At 48.6% G+C, this 15,626-nt stretch overlaps 6 protein-coding genes across 6 annotated transcripts; 3 read left to right on the forward strand and 3 right to left on the reverse strand.

The window, feature by feature from the left end:
• Nucleotides 1–2,201: 2,201 nt before the first annotated feature.
• IAQ61_005306 (uncharacterized protein) lies at nucleotides 2,202–5,003 on the reverse strand (the record flags this gene model as incomplete). Its single annotated transcript, XM_003837627.2, has 1 exon — nucleotides 2,202–5,003. The coding sequence occupies one exon, from the start codon at nucleotides 5,001–5,003 to the stop codon at nucleotides 2,202–2,204; it is 2,802 nt and encodes a 933-aa protein (XP_003837675.1).
• Nucleotides 5,004–5,513: 510 nt separating this feature from the next.
• On the forward strand, nucleotides 5,514–7,520 carry IAQ61_005307 (uncharacterized protein; the record flags this gene model as incomplete). Its single annotated transcript, XM_066096743.1, has 7 exons — nucleotides 5,514–5,603; nucleotides 5,678–5,690; nucleotides 5,748–5,782; nucleotides 5,838–5,853; nucleotides 5,902–6,027; nucleotides 6,085–7,244; nucleotides 7,407–7,520. The coding sequence occupies 7 exons, from the start codon at nucleotides 5,514–5,516 to the stop codon at nucleotides 7,518–7,520; spliced, it is 1,554 nt and encodes a 517-aa protein (XP_065953438.1).
• Nucleotides 7,521–9,004: 1,484 nt separating this feature from the next.
• Nucleotides 9,005–10,119, reverse strand: IAQ61_005308 (uncharacterized protein; the record flags this gene model as incomplete). Its single annotated transcript, XM_066096744.1, has 3 exons — nucleotides 9,005–9,435; nucleotides 9,495–9,691; nucleotides 10,097–10,119. The coding sequence occupies 3 exons, from the start codon at nucleotides 10,117–10,119 to the stop codon at nucleotides 9,005–9,007; spliced, it is 651 nt and encodes a 216-aa protein (XP_065953439.1).
• Nucleotides 10,120–10,310: 191 nt separating this feature from the next.
• On the reverse strand, nucleotides 10,311–11,036 carry CNB1 (Calcineurin subunit B; the record flags this gene model as incomplete). Its single annotated transcript, XM_003837623.1, has 4 exons — nucleotides 10,311–10,433; nucleotides 10,499–10,795; nucleotides 10,854–10,906; nucleotides 10,985–11,036. The coding sequence occupies 4 exons, from the start codon at nucleotides 11,034–11,036 to the stop codon at nucleotides 10,311–10,313; spliced, it is 525 nt and encodes a 174-aa protein (XP_003837671.1).
• A 281-nt stretch (nucleotides 11,037–11,317) lies between these two features.
• IAQ61_005310 (uncharacterized protein) lies at nucleotides 11,318–12,003 on the forward strand (the record flags this gene model as incomplete). Its single annotated transcript, XM_066096745.1, has 3 exons — nucleotides 11,318–11,638; nucleotides 11,692–11,910; nucleotides 11,965–12,003. The coding sequence occupies 3 exons, from the start codon at nucleotides 11,318–11,320 to the stop codon at nucleotides 12,001–12,003; spliced, it is 579 nt and encodes a 192-aa protein (XP_065953440.1).
• Nucleotides 12,004–12,486: 483 nt separating this feature from the next.
• On the forward strand, nucleotides 12,487–15,183 carry IAQ61_005311 (uncharacterized protein; the record flags this gene model as incomplete). Its single annotated transcript, XM_003837621.2, has 1 exon — nucleotides 12,487–15,183. The coding sequence occupies one exon, from the start codon at nucleotides 12,487–12,489 to the stop codon at nucleotides 15,181–15,183; it is 2,697 nt and encodes an 898-aa protein (XP_003837669.2).
• Between the last annotated feature and the right edge of the window lie 443 nt (nucleotides 15,184–15,626).

The following is a 15,626-nucleotide window of genomic DNA, read 5'->3' on the forward strand; positions in this document are numbered from 1 at the left end:
GCCTAGGAGGTTATAGAAGTTTATAGAAGTTTAGAGGAGGTAAGGCTTAGTAGGCTTAGCTAGCCTAGGAAGTTTATAGAAGTTAATAAAAGTTTATAGAAGTTATAGAAGTTTATAAAAGTTTATAGGAGGTTATAAAAGACTAGTAAAGGCTAGCCTTACTAGTAGCTAAGAAATTATATAAGTTAAGAACCTAGCGTTATATATACTATAGCAAAGTTAGCTAGCCTTAAGGCTTAGGTATTAATATACCTATATAAATATATAAGTCTAAGGCTAGATAATATCTCTATAACTTATTAAGGAACTCTAGAGGCTTAAAAATATAAACCTAAATATATATTAAATATATTAGAGCTTTCCTAAGTAAATAAATAGTATAGGATTATAGTAACTAAGAAGAGGCGCTTTATATATATAAGAGTTATATTACTAGCCTAGTATAAGGTTAAAAAGGTATATTAGTTTTATAGATACCTATAGAGTATATAGTATAAAATAGGAGTATCTATCTCTATAAGATAAGTTACACTACTAAAGTTAAAATCCTCTACTAAGGTCCTAGTTATATATACTTTAAAGGGTAGTAACTAGATTAATACACTTAATTCTTACTAATACTATATAATAATAGGCTACTCTTTAAATATATCCTTATTATAAAGCTTTAAAAAGATATCCTCTATAATCCTATATTACTTCTTAATAGTATTATATTATTAACTAGTAGATATAACTAAGTATTTATTATCCCTAATACTAGTAAATATAGATATAAATATCTTAAATAACTACCCTATTTCTTAGAATAATAGGAGGACCTTATTTATCTTTGCGTCTTTACTTATATAGTAAGTATAGGAAGAGGATATAAGCTATCTATTAGATATAGATCTTTACTATATATAATTAAGGGAGGTATATTTAATAAGGGTGCTATAATAGCTCTAGTATAGTATACTAAATTAAGAGTATCCTTATAGTAGCGTAAAGTTAATAAGTAACTAACTAGGCATCTTACTATCTAGCCTAGGTCTAATAAGGGTAATAGGTATATTAAATATTATTAATTATATAGTATTAGTAATATAATAATATACTATTTCTGGATATACTAAGTAATAGTATATAGTTATAGGGATAGTAAGGGGTAATAAAAGTTATACTATAGAAGATAGGCTATTAGATAGTGCTAGTAAGGTAGGAAAATAATATAGTTAAAGATATAATATATAGTATTAAAGGTAGAATCCTAGCTACTAATAAGTTAAAATTACGTATTACTAAACTAAGCCCTAGTTTCCCTTAGATACTCTAGCTAAAATAGCTATTCTACCCTTTTATTAGCCTAGAAGTTTTTAGAAGATAATTAAATATATTCCTACCCTCCTATTAGTTTAGAAGTTTGTATAAGTTTACTAGTAGCGCGCTTGCGTGCCGCTAGGCCTAAATAGGATAGGCGGAACGCCAAATTTCAGTCAGAGCATCTAATTCATAAGATAAGGGCAAAGGGATCGAGATCAAATCCATGGTTCTACCGGTATGGCGGGCTTGAGATGTTGCGGCCCTTGCTAGATCTGGACAGGTTGCTTATTGATTGTACACACATGGTGGATGAACAGTACCGGTATGGTGTCTACGCTGTGACATGACCACTGATGTTTCATCATTCTATGTTTCGTCCCACCCCAAACGACACATGAAGCTACTCCGTTGTATAATATACATGGGTGAATATCAGAACAATCCTACAGTCTTCCCATCTCCCTCCCAACAGCACCCGCTCATCCCGCTTCACATCCATCACGTTGGGTGACCATCAACCAGCAGCCAACCTGCTCAACATTCCATAACCTCCCGCAAACCTAGCAACACCCGTCCGCTTCCTGCAAAACCTATCCATAACCCCTAAAACTAAAAACCTGCTCAAGAGACTACAAAATCCCAACTTGGACGCACCGTCTGCATTTCCCATTTTCCTGGCTGGATCCGCCTAGCTATTGATGGCTGCAGGGACGTCTCATTGATTTGGTGCATGTAACGAGGGATGGCATATTGCTAGTGGGACCACAGCAGATACAAACACCCCCAAACTAGGGTTATATAAATTTGTGGCACTTAGGCCCAATGATTTCTGACTCTGAAGAAGAAGAGGAGCACTTGTGATATTGTTGAAGTCGTAGACTTATACAGACCGATCATCAAGCGCGATACTGCGCCGTCTCCTGCTCAGACGATAAAAAGCCGTGGACATCCTCGTTCTCCACATCTCCACGCTGCCGCACCTGCTCCTGCACCGACGATACAGCATCCTGTGACTGATCCCTTAACACACTCTGCGAGTCCGCCATATCGTCTGGATCTATCCTCTGAGTCCTTCTCCACCGCGCAGGACCCTCACTGTCGCGCCTGCCATCCATCTCCTCAGCCCCCAACCCAATACTCTCCAACATGGCGAAAAATCTTTTCTCTCCCTGAGGGCCGCCCAGGATGCCGCCTTCAGCAACACCCTCGACACGCATAATATCAGACACCACTTTTCTCGCGCGCTCAAAGTCTCCGTTTTCAAAGAGCGCGAGTACGACTTTGGTTAGTGTTTGCCAGCCCGTTGGTGTTCCAAACCTGGTCATGCGTGCGAGCACACTCATCATCTTGCCCACTTCGCCATTCATTGCATAGCCCTCCATCAGACGATCGTAGAGGATGGCGTCGCTGGGGACGCGATGTGAGGTGAAGATTTGGTGGACCAGGCCATCCACTGCCAAGATGTTTGGTGGTTCTTGCTGGAAGTAGAAGGATGCGAGACTGGTGTAGATAGCTGCACTAGGCACGAGTTTCCTCGCTGTCAAATGATCTATAACGGCTCTTGCCGCATCGGCATTGTTGTACTGCTTCAGCATTCGATCGAGAGCTATGCTGTAGATGTGATCGTTGAGTTTGACACCACTCGCTTCAACGCTGTTGAGATGCGAGAGCATGCGCGACGTTTGTTCCGATGCAGACAGGCTATCGAATGATGCGCTGTCAAATGCTGCGCTCACTATCATGGTATGTGTAGCGATGTCAACAGTTACACCGTCAGCTTCCATTTTCCGCAGCACTTTGAAGGCATTGGAGTAGTCGTTTGCGTCCAGGTATAAGCGGATTATAGAATTATAGGTGCGGGCATCGGGACGGATGTTGAAGCTACCAGCCCAACCAATGATCTTTTGTACGAATTCGAGTTTCTTGCCGTGGCTCATATTATCGGGACGGATTCGGACAATGGCAGATAGTGCACCGTTGACGACTTCAATAGTGGGCTTTGTGACTTTGTTTACCATTTTGGGTTTAGTCGTCGTGGCGATCTTCTCTGCCGCCAACCACTTCTTGCCCATTTCATCGAGGGCCATGAGACCACGGCTGACTTGGCGAAGGGATATGAGGCCGTTGACTCGTACTGTCCACAGGTAATCGTCTGGTTCTAGACCAGTGTGAAGCATCCGCTGCCACATTTCGTCCATACCGTCAAGATCCTTTGCCTTTACACAGCCATCCAACAGTGCAACCCAAGTTCGTGAAGTGGGCTGAACACCATGTGCGATCATGTGGTTCCAGACTTCGACACACTGTGAAGATCTGTGGAGTTTCATAAAACCTGACAGTAAAGCATTGTATACTAATGGTGGGATGGCGGGTTTTTGACCTTCGGAGGTGAAAGCGTCTTGTACTTGCGTCCAGGTGGTTTTAAGATTAACTGATGACGTTGTCGACTCTACCGCGCGTGCTATGCGTTTGAGGTAGAAAGCTTCGAGATTGGCAGCCTCATCTCCTTTATTTTCGGCCAAGGTACCTCCACTTGCTCCAAGCCTGATCAAGGCTCGTGAAGGCATTCGATCAATCTCCTGCATAATCTGCTGCCGGACGTCTGGGGACAAGGCGTTCCAGGCTGACGAGTATTCTGTATGACGGTAGATATAGTCGACATGTGACCCAGCCAGTAGGCGCTCAAAAAAGTGTAGTAGAGGCGTAGCTTCTTGCTTAAGCGATTCCGCAGACATCAAGGCGTCGGAAATGCTATACAAGTAAACAGCACAGAATCCCAGCGTTGAATTACCCACGAATCTAGGAAGATATTTTTGGAGCCGCAAGCCAAAGTTCTTGGTTTCAGTGTCCTCCGTCATTGATTTGGCGGGGGAAAGGTTCCATTCCGTGCTGATAGATTGCAATTCGTCCTTGTTGATACCTTTGCATTGGAAGAACAGACGCCACAAAGAGATGAGCTCGTGTAGCAAGACAGGCAGAATTTGTTGTCGGTGCTCGGCTGCAGTGTTGGCGGCTTCTATTGCTTGGTATGTCAGGTATGCAAGCGTTTGTCGAACCCAATACTCCGGACGAGCTATGCCCAGTTGTTCATACCGGAACAACAACTGTGTCGGTGTCACCGGTAAATGCGTATCTCCTCTGCAGAAAGCAAGGTTTACAGTGGTGAGGAGTAGGAGGAATATTGTACCGTCCTTCAACAGGGCAATATCAGGGATGCTAGGTTGGGTGAGTGCTTTGCAGTCCCTAGATGTGTATGTTGCCTCGAACAATGCCCAGGCTGTGTTGAGATCTCGATTGAGCAAGAGCGCATTCGCGATCTTCCTTGCGTAGCTAGGTTCTGCGATCCTAGCACTGCCCTCAAAAGCGATTGGGACATCTTTTGGTTCATATCCATCTGGATATGTGATGGTAGACTGTTTCTCACCATGCGCTGTCTCTTTCAAGAGATGTAAATATCTGCTTGCGCTGCTTTGCGCAGATGGTGCCTTATAACTTTCCGTGCGCGGTATTGGCGGGCGCTTCTGAGTTTCGTCATCTTTTTGGTTCATTGCCTGCTCTTGCGAGCTTTCCGGTGGGGTTTGGCGTCGTAGCGATGTAAATGTGGCTCGTGGCTGCCAGTGTTGGAGTCGATGTCGTGGGGGCGTAACGCGTCGCGCGATCCGTCCTCTGCATTGTCTGCAGACGTATGCGCCTAGCATGGCTCAATTGAGGGCGTCGTGGACGAGTACTGGGAGGTTTTGGATGGGTAAGCTTTGGGGAGACTCGCAGCTTTGGGTGCATGTTGAGTGGCTACGTACAAGTGTGAGGATCTTGGACACACACACACACACACGCTCACACACAAAACATCAATTCACCCACATGATAATCGTCCTAGCCAACCAAAAAAAAAAGTGTATATAGGATTGGCGCTGCTCTCGTGTTCTGGTGGCCCACGCGAAGCCTGCATACACGGCGAAGTGTCGACGACGTTCAGATAATCGCAAACAAATCTCCGAATCCAACAGCCAATCAGGGCCCTCAGCCATCGGAGACGTAACACGTGATGGGCTAGGTCCCTCAACTGGTCGTTGACATGCCCAGCGGAACAACAACTTGGTCTTGGCGCTTGAGAAGCAGAAACTAAGAGTTGCTGTGGGCTTCAATCTACACAACTTTCTGCTTTCTTGAATCTCCAGAAGAGCGACTTCGAGATAGTTTAGGGCATCATGACGACCTTTGTACCCCGGCAACCCTACACGCAGGAAGAGCTGGATAAGCTTTATCCGAAAGAGCTTGAGTTACAACTCGTGCAGATCGTAAGACCAATTGCATTCCTCTGTGTAATCCGAGATGTTGTACCGGTATCAGAGTGGACTAATTTCGTGTATAGCTTCTTCGCCATGGTCAGCTTCGATTTTCATCGCTAGACAGCTATTTACTCTGCTAAATAATTGGAATAGGCGAGAGAAGTCCAGTATCTCCACGATTCCAAAATGTAAGATAGTTTTCAGGCCAACAAACCAAAAGATACCTACTAAACACAAATTCAGACTGGCCTTGGGCCATGTACGCATAACCCAAAACAGCTTGAAGATTGAAGCTCATATGACAAAGATTGGCCCTACTGTAACGCAGTCCGTCAATTGACCAGTGTAATCCAGACCAACCAAGACTCCTCGCAATGGAATCAGCTCCAATGGCGGCGTCGTCTTGAGACCTTCGACAATAATGACGGACCGGGTAATATCTTCTTGCTTACCATGCCCAATCCCTTCGATCTTCCTGACCTTCTAGCAGTCATCGCCGCCGGTCCCAAAGGCGAGTATGACGGTATATGCCAACCAGGCGAACTCACCGACCAAGGGCGCTCCACAACATTTGCCCTCGGCCAGCGTCTACGCCACCTCTACGTCGATCAACTTCAATTCATGCCCTCCCTCATCGCAGATGCCGATATGATCTATCTACGCGCAACCCCCATCCCCCGCGCCCTGGAATCCCTTCAACAGACCTTTACCGGGTTCTACCCCCCAAGCACCCGCACCGCTGACTTCCCACCCCCCACAATCATCACCCGCACACCTGCCGACGAAACCCTGTTCCCCAACGATGCAAGCTGCCGCCGCTTCGCCCAACTCTCCCGTGCCTTTGCCGCGCGCACAGCGCAAAATTGGAATGACACGGACCAAATGTCGTATTTAACCTCCAAAATCTCGAAATACATGCCCAACCAAGCCAAAGTAGCCGTTGATTCGCGGCCCCGTCTCTCAGGTATCATGGACACGATCAACGCCACAGATGCACACGGCCCCGACACAAAACTCCCTAAGGAGTTCTACGATCCCAAGCTACGAGCCACAATTGACAAGATTGCCGTCGAAGAGTGGTTCAAGGGGTACACGGAGAGCGTCGAGTACCGAACCCTTGGTATCGGCGGCTTGATGGCCGACATCACCAGTCGCATGGCTGCATCCACACGCCACACCTCTTCCGACGGACTCGTCGAGATCGGAACCGCCGTAGGCAGAGGCAGAGGCGGCGAAACCGGCATTAAATTCGCAATGTCGGGATGTCATGATACCACGCTCGCCGGCGTCCTATCCTCGCTCGGAGCCTTTGACGGCGAAAAATGGCCCCCATTCACAAGTCACATAGCATTCGAACTCTTCAAAGTCCGGATTAGCACGCCTACTACCTCAATAACATCCCCATTACAGCAAGCCTCCTTAACATCTACGTCCCGCAGTAGCTGGTGGTCCACTCTCTTCGGCACAGCCACCCAGCCCCCAGCCCACCACACCACACCGCGCACACCCGTCTCCGAACTCTCCTCATCCCAGCGCGAGCAGCTAAAGCAGTATTACGTACGTATACGCTACAATGACAGGATCATGCAGGTCCCCGGTTGCAAGACTCAGGGTAATCATTTACACGGCGACACAACATTTTGTACCTTGGTGAGTTTCTTTCAGATTTCCTCGCCGACTGTTGCTCTTTTTATTGACTTCGTCTGCTCATTTGATTTCCTCGCACTCATTCTGTCATCCTATGCACCACAGCTTCATGCGTGGGCGATGATGAACAAACAGCTAATATACGCATATGCGACTTCGCTACAGGAAGCGTTTAAATCCATAGTCGATGCGTATACGCCTCAGAATTGGAAGGCGCAGTGTGGTGCTAATCTTGATGCGGCTGCATTTCCGGAGAAGGCTGAGCCGGCGGGGTATTGAGGATTTGGCGTTCAAGATGGATTCGTGGGTGGATGGGGAAAGGCGGAGTTGAGGGGGTTTACAGCGCACCAGTGTTGTAGCGTGCCGTACCGTATTATTGGGAAAGCAGAAAGATAAATATAGATTGCACATACTATCTCTAGAATGGTAAAGTAGGTTATACTGGCGGTTCTATGAGGATGAATTAGAAGGACAGAGAACATAGACGGGTACGGGGAAAGCATTGTGGATATGGTGTCATCAAGTTCATTGCTAATGTGCGTGAATGGTGTGCGTACGTGTGAAGTGGCTACATTCACACGGATGAACAACAAGGCCGCCATGAACGACCCTGGTGGAAAATCTGTGGTGTCTTTGCAATGTGGTACGTGTCTCCTATCCCCCAGTCCTCATGATCTCGCCAATCTTCCCAGCTGGCGTGACGCAACGCGACATCATCCAGATTAACGACTGTGAAAACCAAACACCTTGAACGACACTCTGAAGACGGAAATTGACCGTCGACCGGCGTGCGCGGTAATAGGTCAGCTAAGCCTCGCGAATGGTGAAATTCTTGGGTGCTCGCTCATCTTTAATGTTGATTACTCTTGTCACAAGTGCGAATGGCATTTGCATGTGCCCATATATGCAAACGGGTCGAATTTGCCACCAGAACATGAATCATCAGCAATGAATCGCCATTTGTACCGTAGTTCAATGGCATGTCAAATCAAGTCTTCACGTCCGCCTTTTGATTCACCACTTTGACCACCATTCTGCCTCATCAAATTGTCAAACTTACGCCCACATGTATGGAATCTTCACACCATTCACACCATGGTATAAGAATATATAATACATCACGTCAGCTTAATACTGGACCCAATAAGCAGCACCTTGATTACCATTTCCCACAGCCAGCATGTCATTCATTAGTAAGTTTGGCCTCATTAGCACTCGAAAAATAACACTGACAAGCTACTCAGAGCGATTCTTACTCCGCAGGGTGACTGCTGTCGCAGTTGCGACTGCCGCGTCTTTGGTCATATACCGTACGTACCCTGTTTCCTCCTAACTTGAACCTTCCATGCAGTATCGATCACTTACATTCCCCAGTCTTCGTCCTCCTCGGTTGCATAGGCAAAGGCGCCGGTATCGACACCCTCCAGTGGGTGAACATCATCCAGACCGCCCAGAACAGCAAAGTCACTGGTGAAATCAAAATCGGCTACTTTGGTACATACTCACCTTGCCTTTCCCCCTCCCCTTTCTCATATCTCCTTGGACCTCTCTAACAGTAACCAAGGATTCTGCACCAACCTCCCATCACCCGAAAACCCAACAGCCGATCGCGTATTCACATGCTTCCCGCGCGGCAAACCCCCATCCCACTCCAATATCCCCATCGAACACCCCCTCTTCATCACTGCCAATTCACTGCAGAAAAATGCTTTGTACCCGATCCCCGCACTGGCTGCTGTATTCTTCCTCCTGCCGCTACTCTACTACTTTATCGCGGAGCGCCACGGCGGGCGCAATGAAAAAGCCGCAAAAATCTTGCTCGGCGTATCAGTAGCTGTGGGGATTGCGGGTGCGTTGACGAGCATGAGTGCAGCACAAGCACTGCATGTATCGAGCGTGGTTTCGGGTGGCGCTACGGTTATAAATTCGGGGAGGTGGATGATGATTATGTTGTGGGTTGCAGCGTGTGTTGCAAGCGGGTGTTGTGGGTTACGTGGTGGCTGGGATGCCGGGGAGGAGTCATGGTGGCGGTGACGGACCCATGGACGGTCATCATCCTCCCCTTGTGCAGGGTGAGGTGTAGGACCACCACCTGCACCTCGTTCTAGAATACCTCTAGGTCCGCCCCCAGATTCACCACCAGGGCCACCTACGGTTATACCACGCAAACCACCATCAGGATCTTCAACTGGAACTTATCCAAGACCGCCTCCAGGTCCCTCCAGGCTCCCCGGGAATTATCTGCTGAAATACTGCAGCCTAGCTCAGGTGCTGAAGCTCCAATGCTACCACCACTACCTGGTGGACCTAGTGGACCTGGTAGAACTCCTGGAACTCCCAGACACACAACCCAAGGCAGATCCTCCAAATCCCTCAGCTTCGGTGAAGTGGGCCCAGCAGCATCTGCGAAGAAAGGCTCACTTCCAAGGGCATAGTAAAGCAGTCCAAAGCTGGCAAGAAGAGGTATGACCGCCGATCATTCGGATTGGCGATCAATTCCACGGGAATCAACATCCCCAACCACAGCGATGGGCACAATGCTGATGTTGCTTGAACGAAACCGAGAATGACTCAAGTTGCTATGCAAAAAGTGGTGGGGTCTAATAAGCCCTTGAAGAGCGAGCATATGCGTCCGGCAAAGGCGAGGGCGAAGAGGGCGGGGAAGAAAAGGAACCAGAAGGTGAGAGGGTATGGGGAGGGTGGGGTTGAAATTGTGATGGCGTTGTGGTGGGCATGCTGATGCTGGTATTTCATGATGATGGCAAGGTGTTTGGAACAGAGATTTCTGTAAATAGAGTATGTATCCTTCACGGCTCTAGTGTTAGTCTATGGTAGTGGTATTAGATGTTGATGACCTGAATTGTCTACTTATCGTCATGTTGCTTGCGTGAGCCAGGGCAGTCAAAGCTCACGGCAATGCGTAGCGGTCAAAAGAATGCCGAATTTTCTGTATTGAAGAATATAGAATCAAGTCCCGCCCATTTCCGAGCCTGCTCATAAACACCTCAAACGCCTCGCCAAGGAAGTCCTTGCTGGTAGCACCAACTGTCATATCGCCAAAGTCATGGTTTAGAATTGGTCCAGTGTCATGCTCATAGAAACATCGGTATTTTCGACCATCTTGGTAAATTCTTCGAAACTGATCTTGCCGTCGCGGTCGAGGTCGGCTTCCATGATGGTCTTGTCGACAATCTAGTTTAGTATTAGTAGCCGGCCAGTCCTGGAAATTGAAAGATTGGAAATAGAGCCTCACTCACTTGCTGTAGCTGTTGGTCCTTCAAGTTGCTTCCCACCATCATCTTCAACACAATGAACAGTTCTCCATTGCTGATGTATCCGTCGCGGTCAATATCGTATACGCGGAAGGCGAACCGTAGTTTCTCTTCCTTGTTTCCCTTGCTGCTGAAAGCCGAGAGACCAGAGACGAATTCCTGAAAATCAACATCGCCGCCACCGTCTTCGTCGAAAATAGCAATCATGCGTGTTGCGAGGGGGTTCGAGGAGATTTGGGGGAGGGCCAGGAATTCGTCGCGCTCAATGGTTCCTGAGTTGTCCTGTGTGCAGTATATGAGCTTTGCGGCATGGTTTAAGAGTGTGAAGGGTGTGGCATACCTTGTCCAGCTTCATAAACCGCTTTCTCAGGCGGTCAACTTCCTCGCGGTCGACTGTTTACTGTTAGTGGTCGGCCTCTGACTACTACTGCTCCTAACCCCCCCCCCCCCTACGCCATCGCGCGGACGTACAATTCGAGCCCGAGGCAATGTTATCAAGGAGCCCCGATTGTTGGTTTCCCATTTTTGCAGGTTGTTATGCGGTAAAATAGGTGCAGGGGCAAAGGCTGGTTGTTGCAAGCTTGGTTGTGAGGGGGGAGATAGTCGTGCGTCAACTTGGAGGGTCCATTACTTTGCCTGACTAGTCAACTGAGGTTACTTCACTTTAGCGGCGAAGTGGGACACCTCCGCGACGTCAACTGCCAAGACAAAGACAACGTCCACGTCCACATCCACGAGGAGAGGTGGTCCCTCCATTCGCCATTCAATCGCCAAAACCGTCTGCACAAAAGCAACGAAGATATCATGGAGTCTGAAACGCCTATCGATATTGCATCCACGCTGCAAGGCGCTTCCATCAACCGCCACCCATCCGTCAAGCACGATGTCAATCCATCTACTGCTGCCTCTGAGAAGCGGCCCGTTACTCTCAATACACATGCCGACCTCGATGACGACCACTCCGATCTCGGCGAAGATGAGATCCCCGTCAGTGTCTTGGATCCAGTACCACGCAAGCAGAACATGCCACCGCTGCCCGACCTACGATTCGAACAGAGCTACTTGAAGAGCATCGACCATGCTCAAGGATGGCAGGGCGTTGCATGGATTACATTTCGAGACCAGGTTTGGCCAATCTCAATCCTATTATAGATGAAGAATTGGGCTAATGGCATCAGGTACTCATGTGCTTCGCGCAAGGTGTGCTATGGACCCTCCTGCTCAACGGCTGGAGACACTGGAATCGATCCGCAAAATTCAGTGGCCATGGTGTTGGCGCGAGAATAAGGAGATGGTGGTGGGGCGTAAACAAATGGTCGATACCGAATGCAAAGGCACGGCTGGGCGACACCAAATTGGCGAAGAACATTTCCGAAGTGAGTGTTGCCTTCTTGAAAGTCTGGCACCTGTTCTGACTAGCTTCAACGCAGGTGGACTAACCAATGATGCAGTACTATCAAGGAGAATTTTCGAGCGCTGCGCAAGATTAAAATGATGGCAGTTTTATGGCGTCTGAAACGCATTCTTGCATGCTGTAAATTTAGCTAAACGACACAATAGCCTCAAGGGCACAACAGTAAATGCGTCTGACACTACTAATGTGACGAGAGTAACTCTGAGTCAACTGTAGGTGTTGGCTGGAATGGCGGCCACATGCATGAGTCGCATATAAAATGGTGCATTGGAACTGGATACAAAACGACAGATTTGGAGTGGCGGTAGTATAATGAACCCCGTTTCAACGACCCTAGCCCTTACCACAACTCCTGTTTCCGTTCTCTTACCGTCCTGGCAAGGCCCCAGGACGTGATCGGGCCAGCAAGATAGGAAGTGGTGGACACGTGACAACGTACTAGCGCGTTTCCAGATCGCGTTACGCGTTGCATATCGTTCACCCTCAACCTTCCACGCCCACCACTTTTGCAATCGCTCTGGTCGCAGTCAACTCTCGAGGAATCCCACCCGAGACCAATATGAAACCATTCCGGCCTCTTACGCTCGCACGCTCTGGGTCGGACAACAACAGCCAGCCGCCCAACAAGAAGCGACGAATATCATCCAATGCACTCCCATCCAGCACCCGTCAGCCGCTCAATACTCTCCATAATCCCGCGCCCGCACAGTTCCTACCACCAGGCCTTGATGGAAAATACTATACTGTTCTATGGCGGAAGTACACAGCCAAAAAGAACAAGACATGGGACGGTGATGGCGTGCTGGCCGTAGTGGGCGGACACGCCACCCTTACCGATAGCGATACTGGGAAGGAGCTGGGGCGGGGTGCATGTAGCCTACCGTTGCTTCCTGGCTCGGCGCTCTCGTTAGGTGGTAAAGAATTGGAAATCGAGGGCAGCATAGAGAAGGCAGACTATCTCGCAGGACGAATGTTTCTGGGCACAGCGGCAGCTGCACCTGCTGGGAAGGCGAAGCGCCTTGAGCCGGGGTACAAGCCTCTGCTTACATCTAAGTCGAACGTGAAGAGGACGCAGTCATCTGGAAGTGCGGATGGCGAGCATGTACCGGATTATGCGCCTTCTTTACAACGCAAGCAACATTTTAAAACGCCTCTGTTGTCGAATACCGTCATGGCTCAGCGAAATGCGTCGATACCACAACCACGACACGATCCAAATGCAGAGAATGCTTTGGTTATGAAAAGGCCGAATAGCTGTCCTGCGGGCAAACAGATTGTCGACGTTGTTGTCGACCCTGTCCTGAGCAAACACCTGCGCGACCACCAGCGCGAGGGTGTGAAATTCCTCTACGAATGTGTCATGGGCATGCGATGTGAGGGCGAGGGTGCGATCATGGCTGATGAAATGGGCCTGGGCAAGACACTACAAACTATTGCACTCATATGGACACTGTTGAAGCAAAATCCAATACATGGTAGCTCTCCCGTTGTGAATAAAGCGCTCATCGTTTGTCCAGCGGGCCTGGTTGACAATTGGAAGCGCGAGTTTCGGAAATGGCTCGGCAATGAGAGAATTGGCCTCTTCAGCTGTCACAAAGACAGAAAAGTCACCGACTTCACGATGGGCAAGGCTTACAATGTCATGATTGTTGGCTATGAGATGCTTCGTGTCGTACAAGAGGACTTGAAGAAGGCCGGTGGCATCGACATCGTCATCGCGGATGAGGGACACAGGCTCAAGACTGCCAACAATAAGGCTATGCTTGCTATACAGTCACTCAGCACTGAGAGACGTGTCATTCTGTCTGGTACGCCACTGCAGAATGATCTTGGCGAGTTTTATACAGCCATTGACTTCGTCAATCCGGGATTGCTTGGCCAACGCTCTGCGTTCAAACGCACATTTGAAGCCCCGATTATGCGCAGTCGTCAGCCAGATGCAACCGAATCGGAACTTGAAAAGGGTGAAGCTCGGTGGAAAGAGCTCGTGTCTCTGACCAGCCAGTTTATGATACGACGGACCGCTAACGTTCTTGCAAAATACCTGCCGCCAAAGACCGAACACATTGTCTTTTGCAAGCCCACCAGAGCCCAAGCAGAAGCCTACCGCAACATACTCACTTCTCCCATTTTCAGCGCTGCCCTAGGAAATGGCAACAGTGACATGGCCTTACAACTCATCAACGTCCTCAAAAAAGTTTGCAACAGTCCCTCGCTATTGAAGTCCTCAACTGACAACGATGACACACCCTCCGCACTCCTACAAACCCTGCTTCCCCTCATTCCACCACAAATCCTCAACTCCAGCGCATCGAGCACAAAACTGCGACTGTTAGACAGCCTTGTCCACCGCATCCACACCACTACTGATGAAAAGATTGTAATCGTCTCAAACTACACCACAACTCTCGACATGATTGAGCGGCTCCTCACGTCCCTGTCGTACACTTACCTACGCCTTGATGGCAGCACCCCAGCCGCCAAGCGCCAGCCCCTTGTTAACAAATTCAACACGTCATCGAAATCCACCGCTTTCGCCTTCCTGCTCTCCGCAAAATCGGGTGGAGTGGGCATTAATCTGATTGGCGCGTCTCGCATCGTGCTGTTTGAGTGTGACTGGAATCCCGCGACGGACTTGCAGGCTATGGCAAGAATACATAGAGAGGGGCAGAAGCTGCCCTGTAAGATTTATCGATTCCTGATCAAGGGAGGACTGGATGAGAAGATTTATCAAAGACAGGTTAGTAAGATGGGATTAGCCGGCGCGGTGGTGGATAATAAGGCGAGTGCGAGCTCGTTTTCCAGAGAGGAGTTGAGGGACTTGTTTCGATTGGATGAAAGGGCTGGGTGTCAAACGCATGATTTGCTTGGGTGTGGGTGTGACTGCCAGGGTAGGGCAGAGGAGAGAATGGTGGGAAAGGAAGAGGGAAGTGATGAGGATCGGGAAGAAGAGGAAATTGTACCGACGCTGAGAAAAGCAAGCCAGGTTGATATGGAGGAGCAGGAAGCGAAGATTGAGAGTAGGAGGAAAGCGAAGAAGCCGAAGCTGCAGATGTTGATGGAGTATCGACACATCGATGCTAATGCATTGCGAGCAGCTGGAAAGAAAGCGGAAGAGAAGGATCCGAACGATGATGCAGATGCCGATGCCGATGTCGATCAGATGGCTGTAGCTATCGACGATGATGTCTTCCTCGACGTGCTAAAGGACGATGGGTGTAATGTCGGTTTCGTGCTGACCAAGTCATCATCCTGATAGACACGCGAGAACGAAATACATGTGATTGACAGGTCTGGAAGAACGAAAGTGTAGCATTTACACACATACGATGTATCATAGCGATGGCGCATTTCTTCAGGGATTCATCACAATCGAGGCAAGGGTTTAACGCCGTTTGATTGCAAGTCTCAGCCTTCATTCACTTAGACAACACAACCACACCAAAATGAAAATACAATACACATGCCCGTGTAACCGAGAGCGAACACTGAACCGCCCCTTCATCCATCACAGAATCCCATCTTACCCTATGCTGCTCTCAACCTTCGCTCTCGTTCGCCCATCTTTCTCCACACGAACTGCTACATTGTAACAGCCACACCATAGCCCAGAGCGGCCAACAGTCGCTCTACTTTCATACCCAAACCCATGACATCATAGATCGAGGCGTTTTTGTCTAGACCATGGTCTTGCGGATG

Source organism: Plenodomus lingam (genome assembly GCF_022343315.1).
Source record: "Plenodomus lingam strain CAN1 chromosome Unknown contig_21, whole genome shotgun sequence".
NCBI lineage: Eukaryota > Fungi > Ascomycota > Dothideomycetes > Pleosporales > Leptosphaeriaceae > Plenodomus > Plenodomus lingam.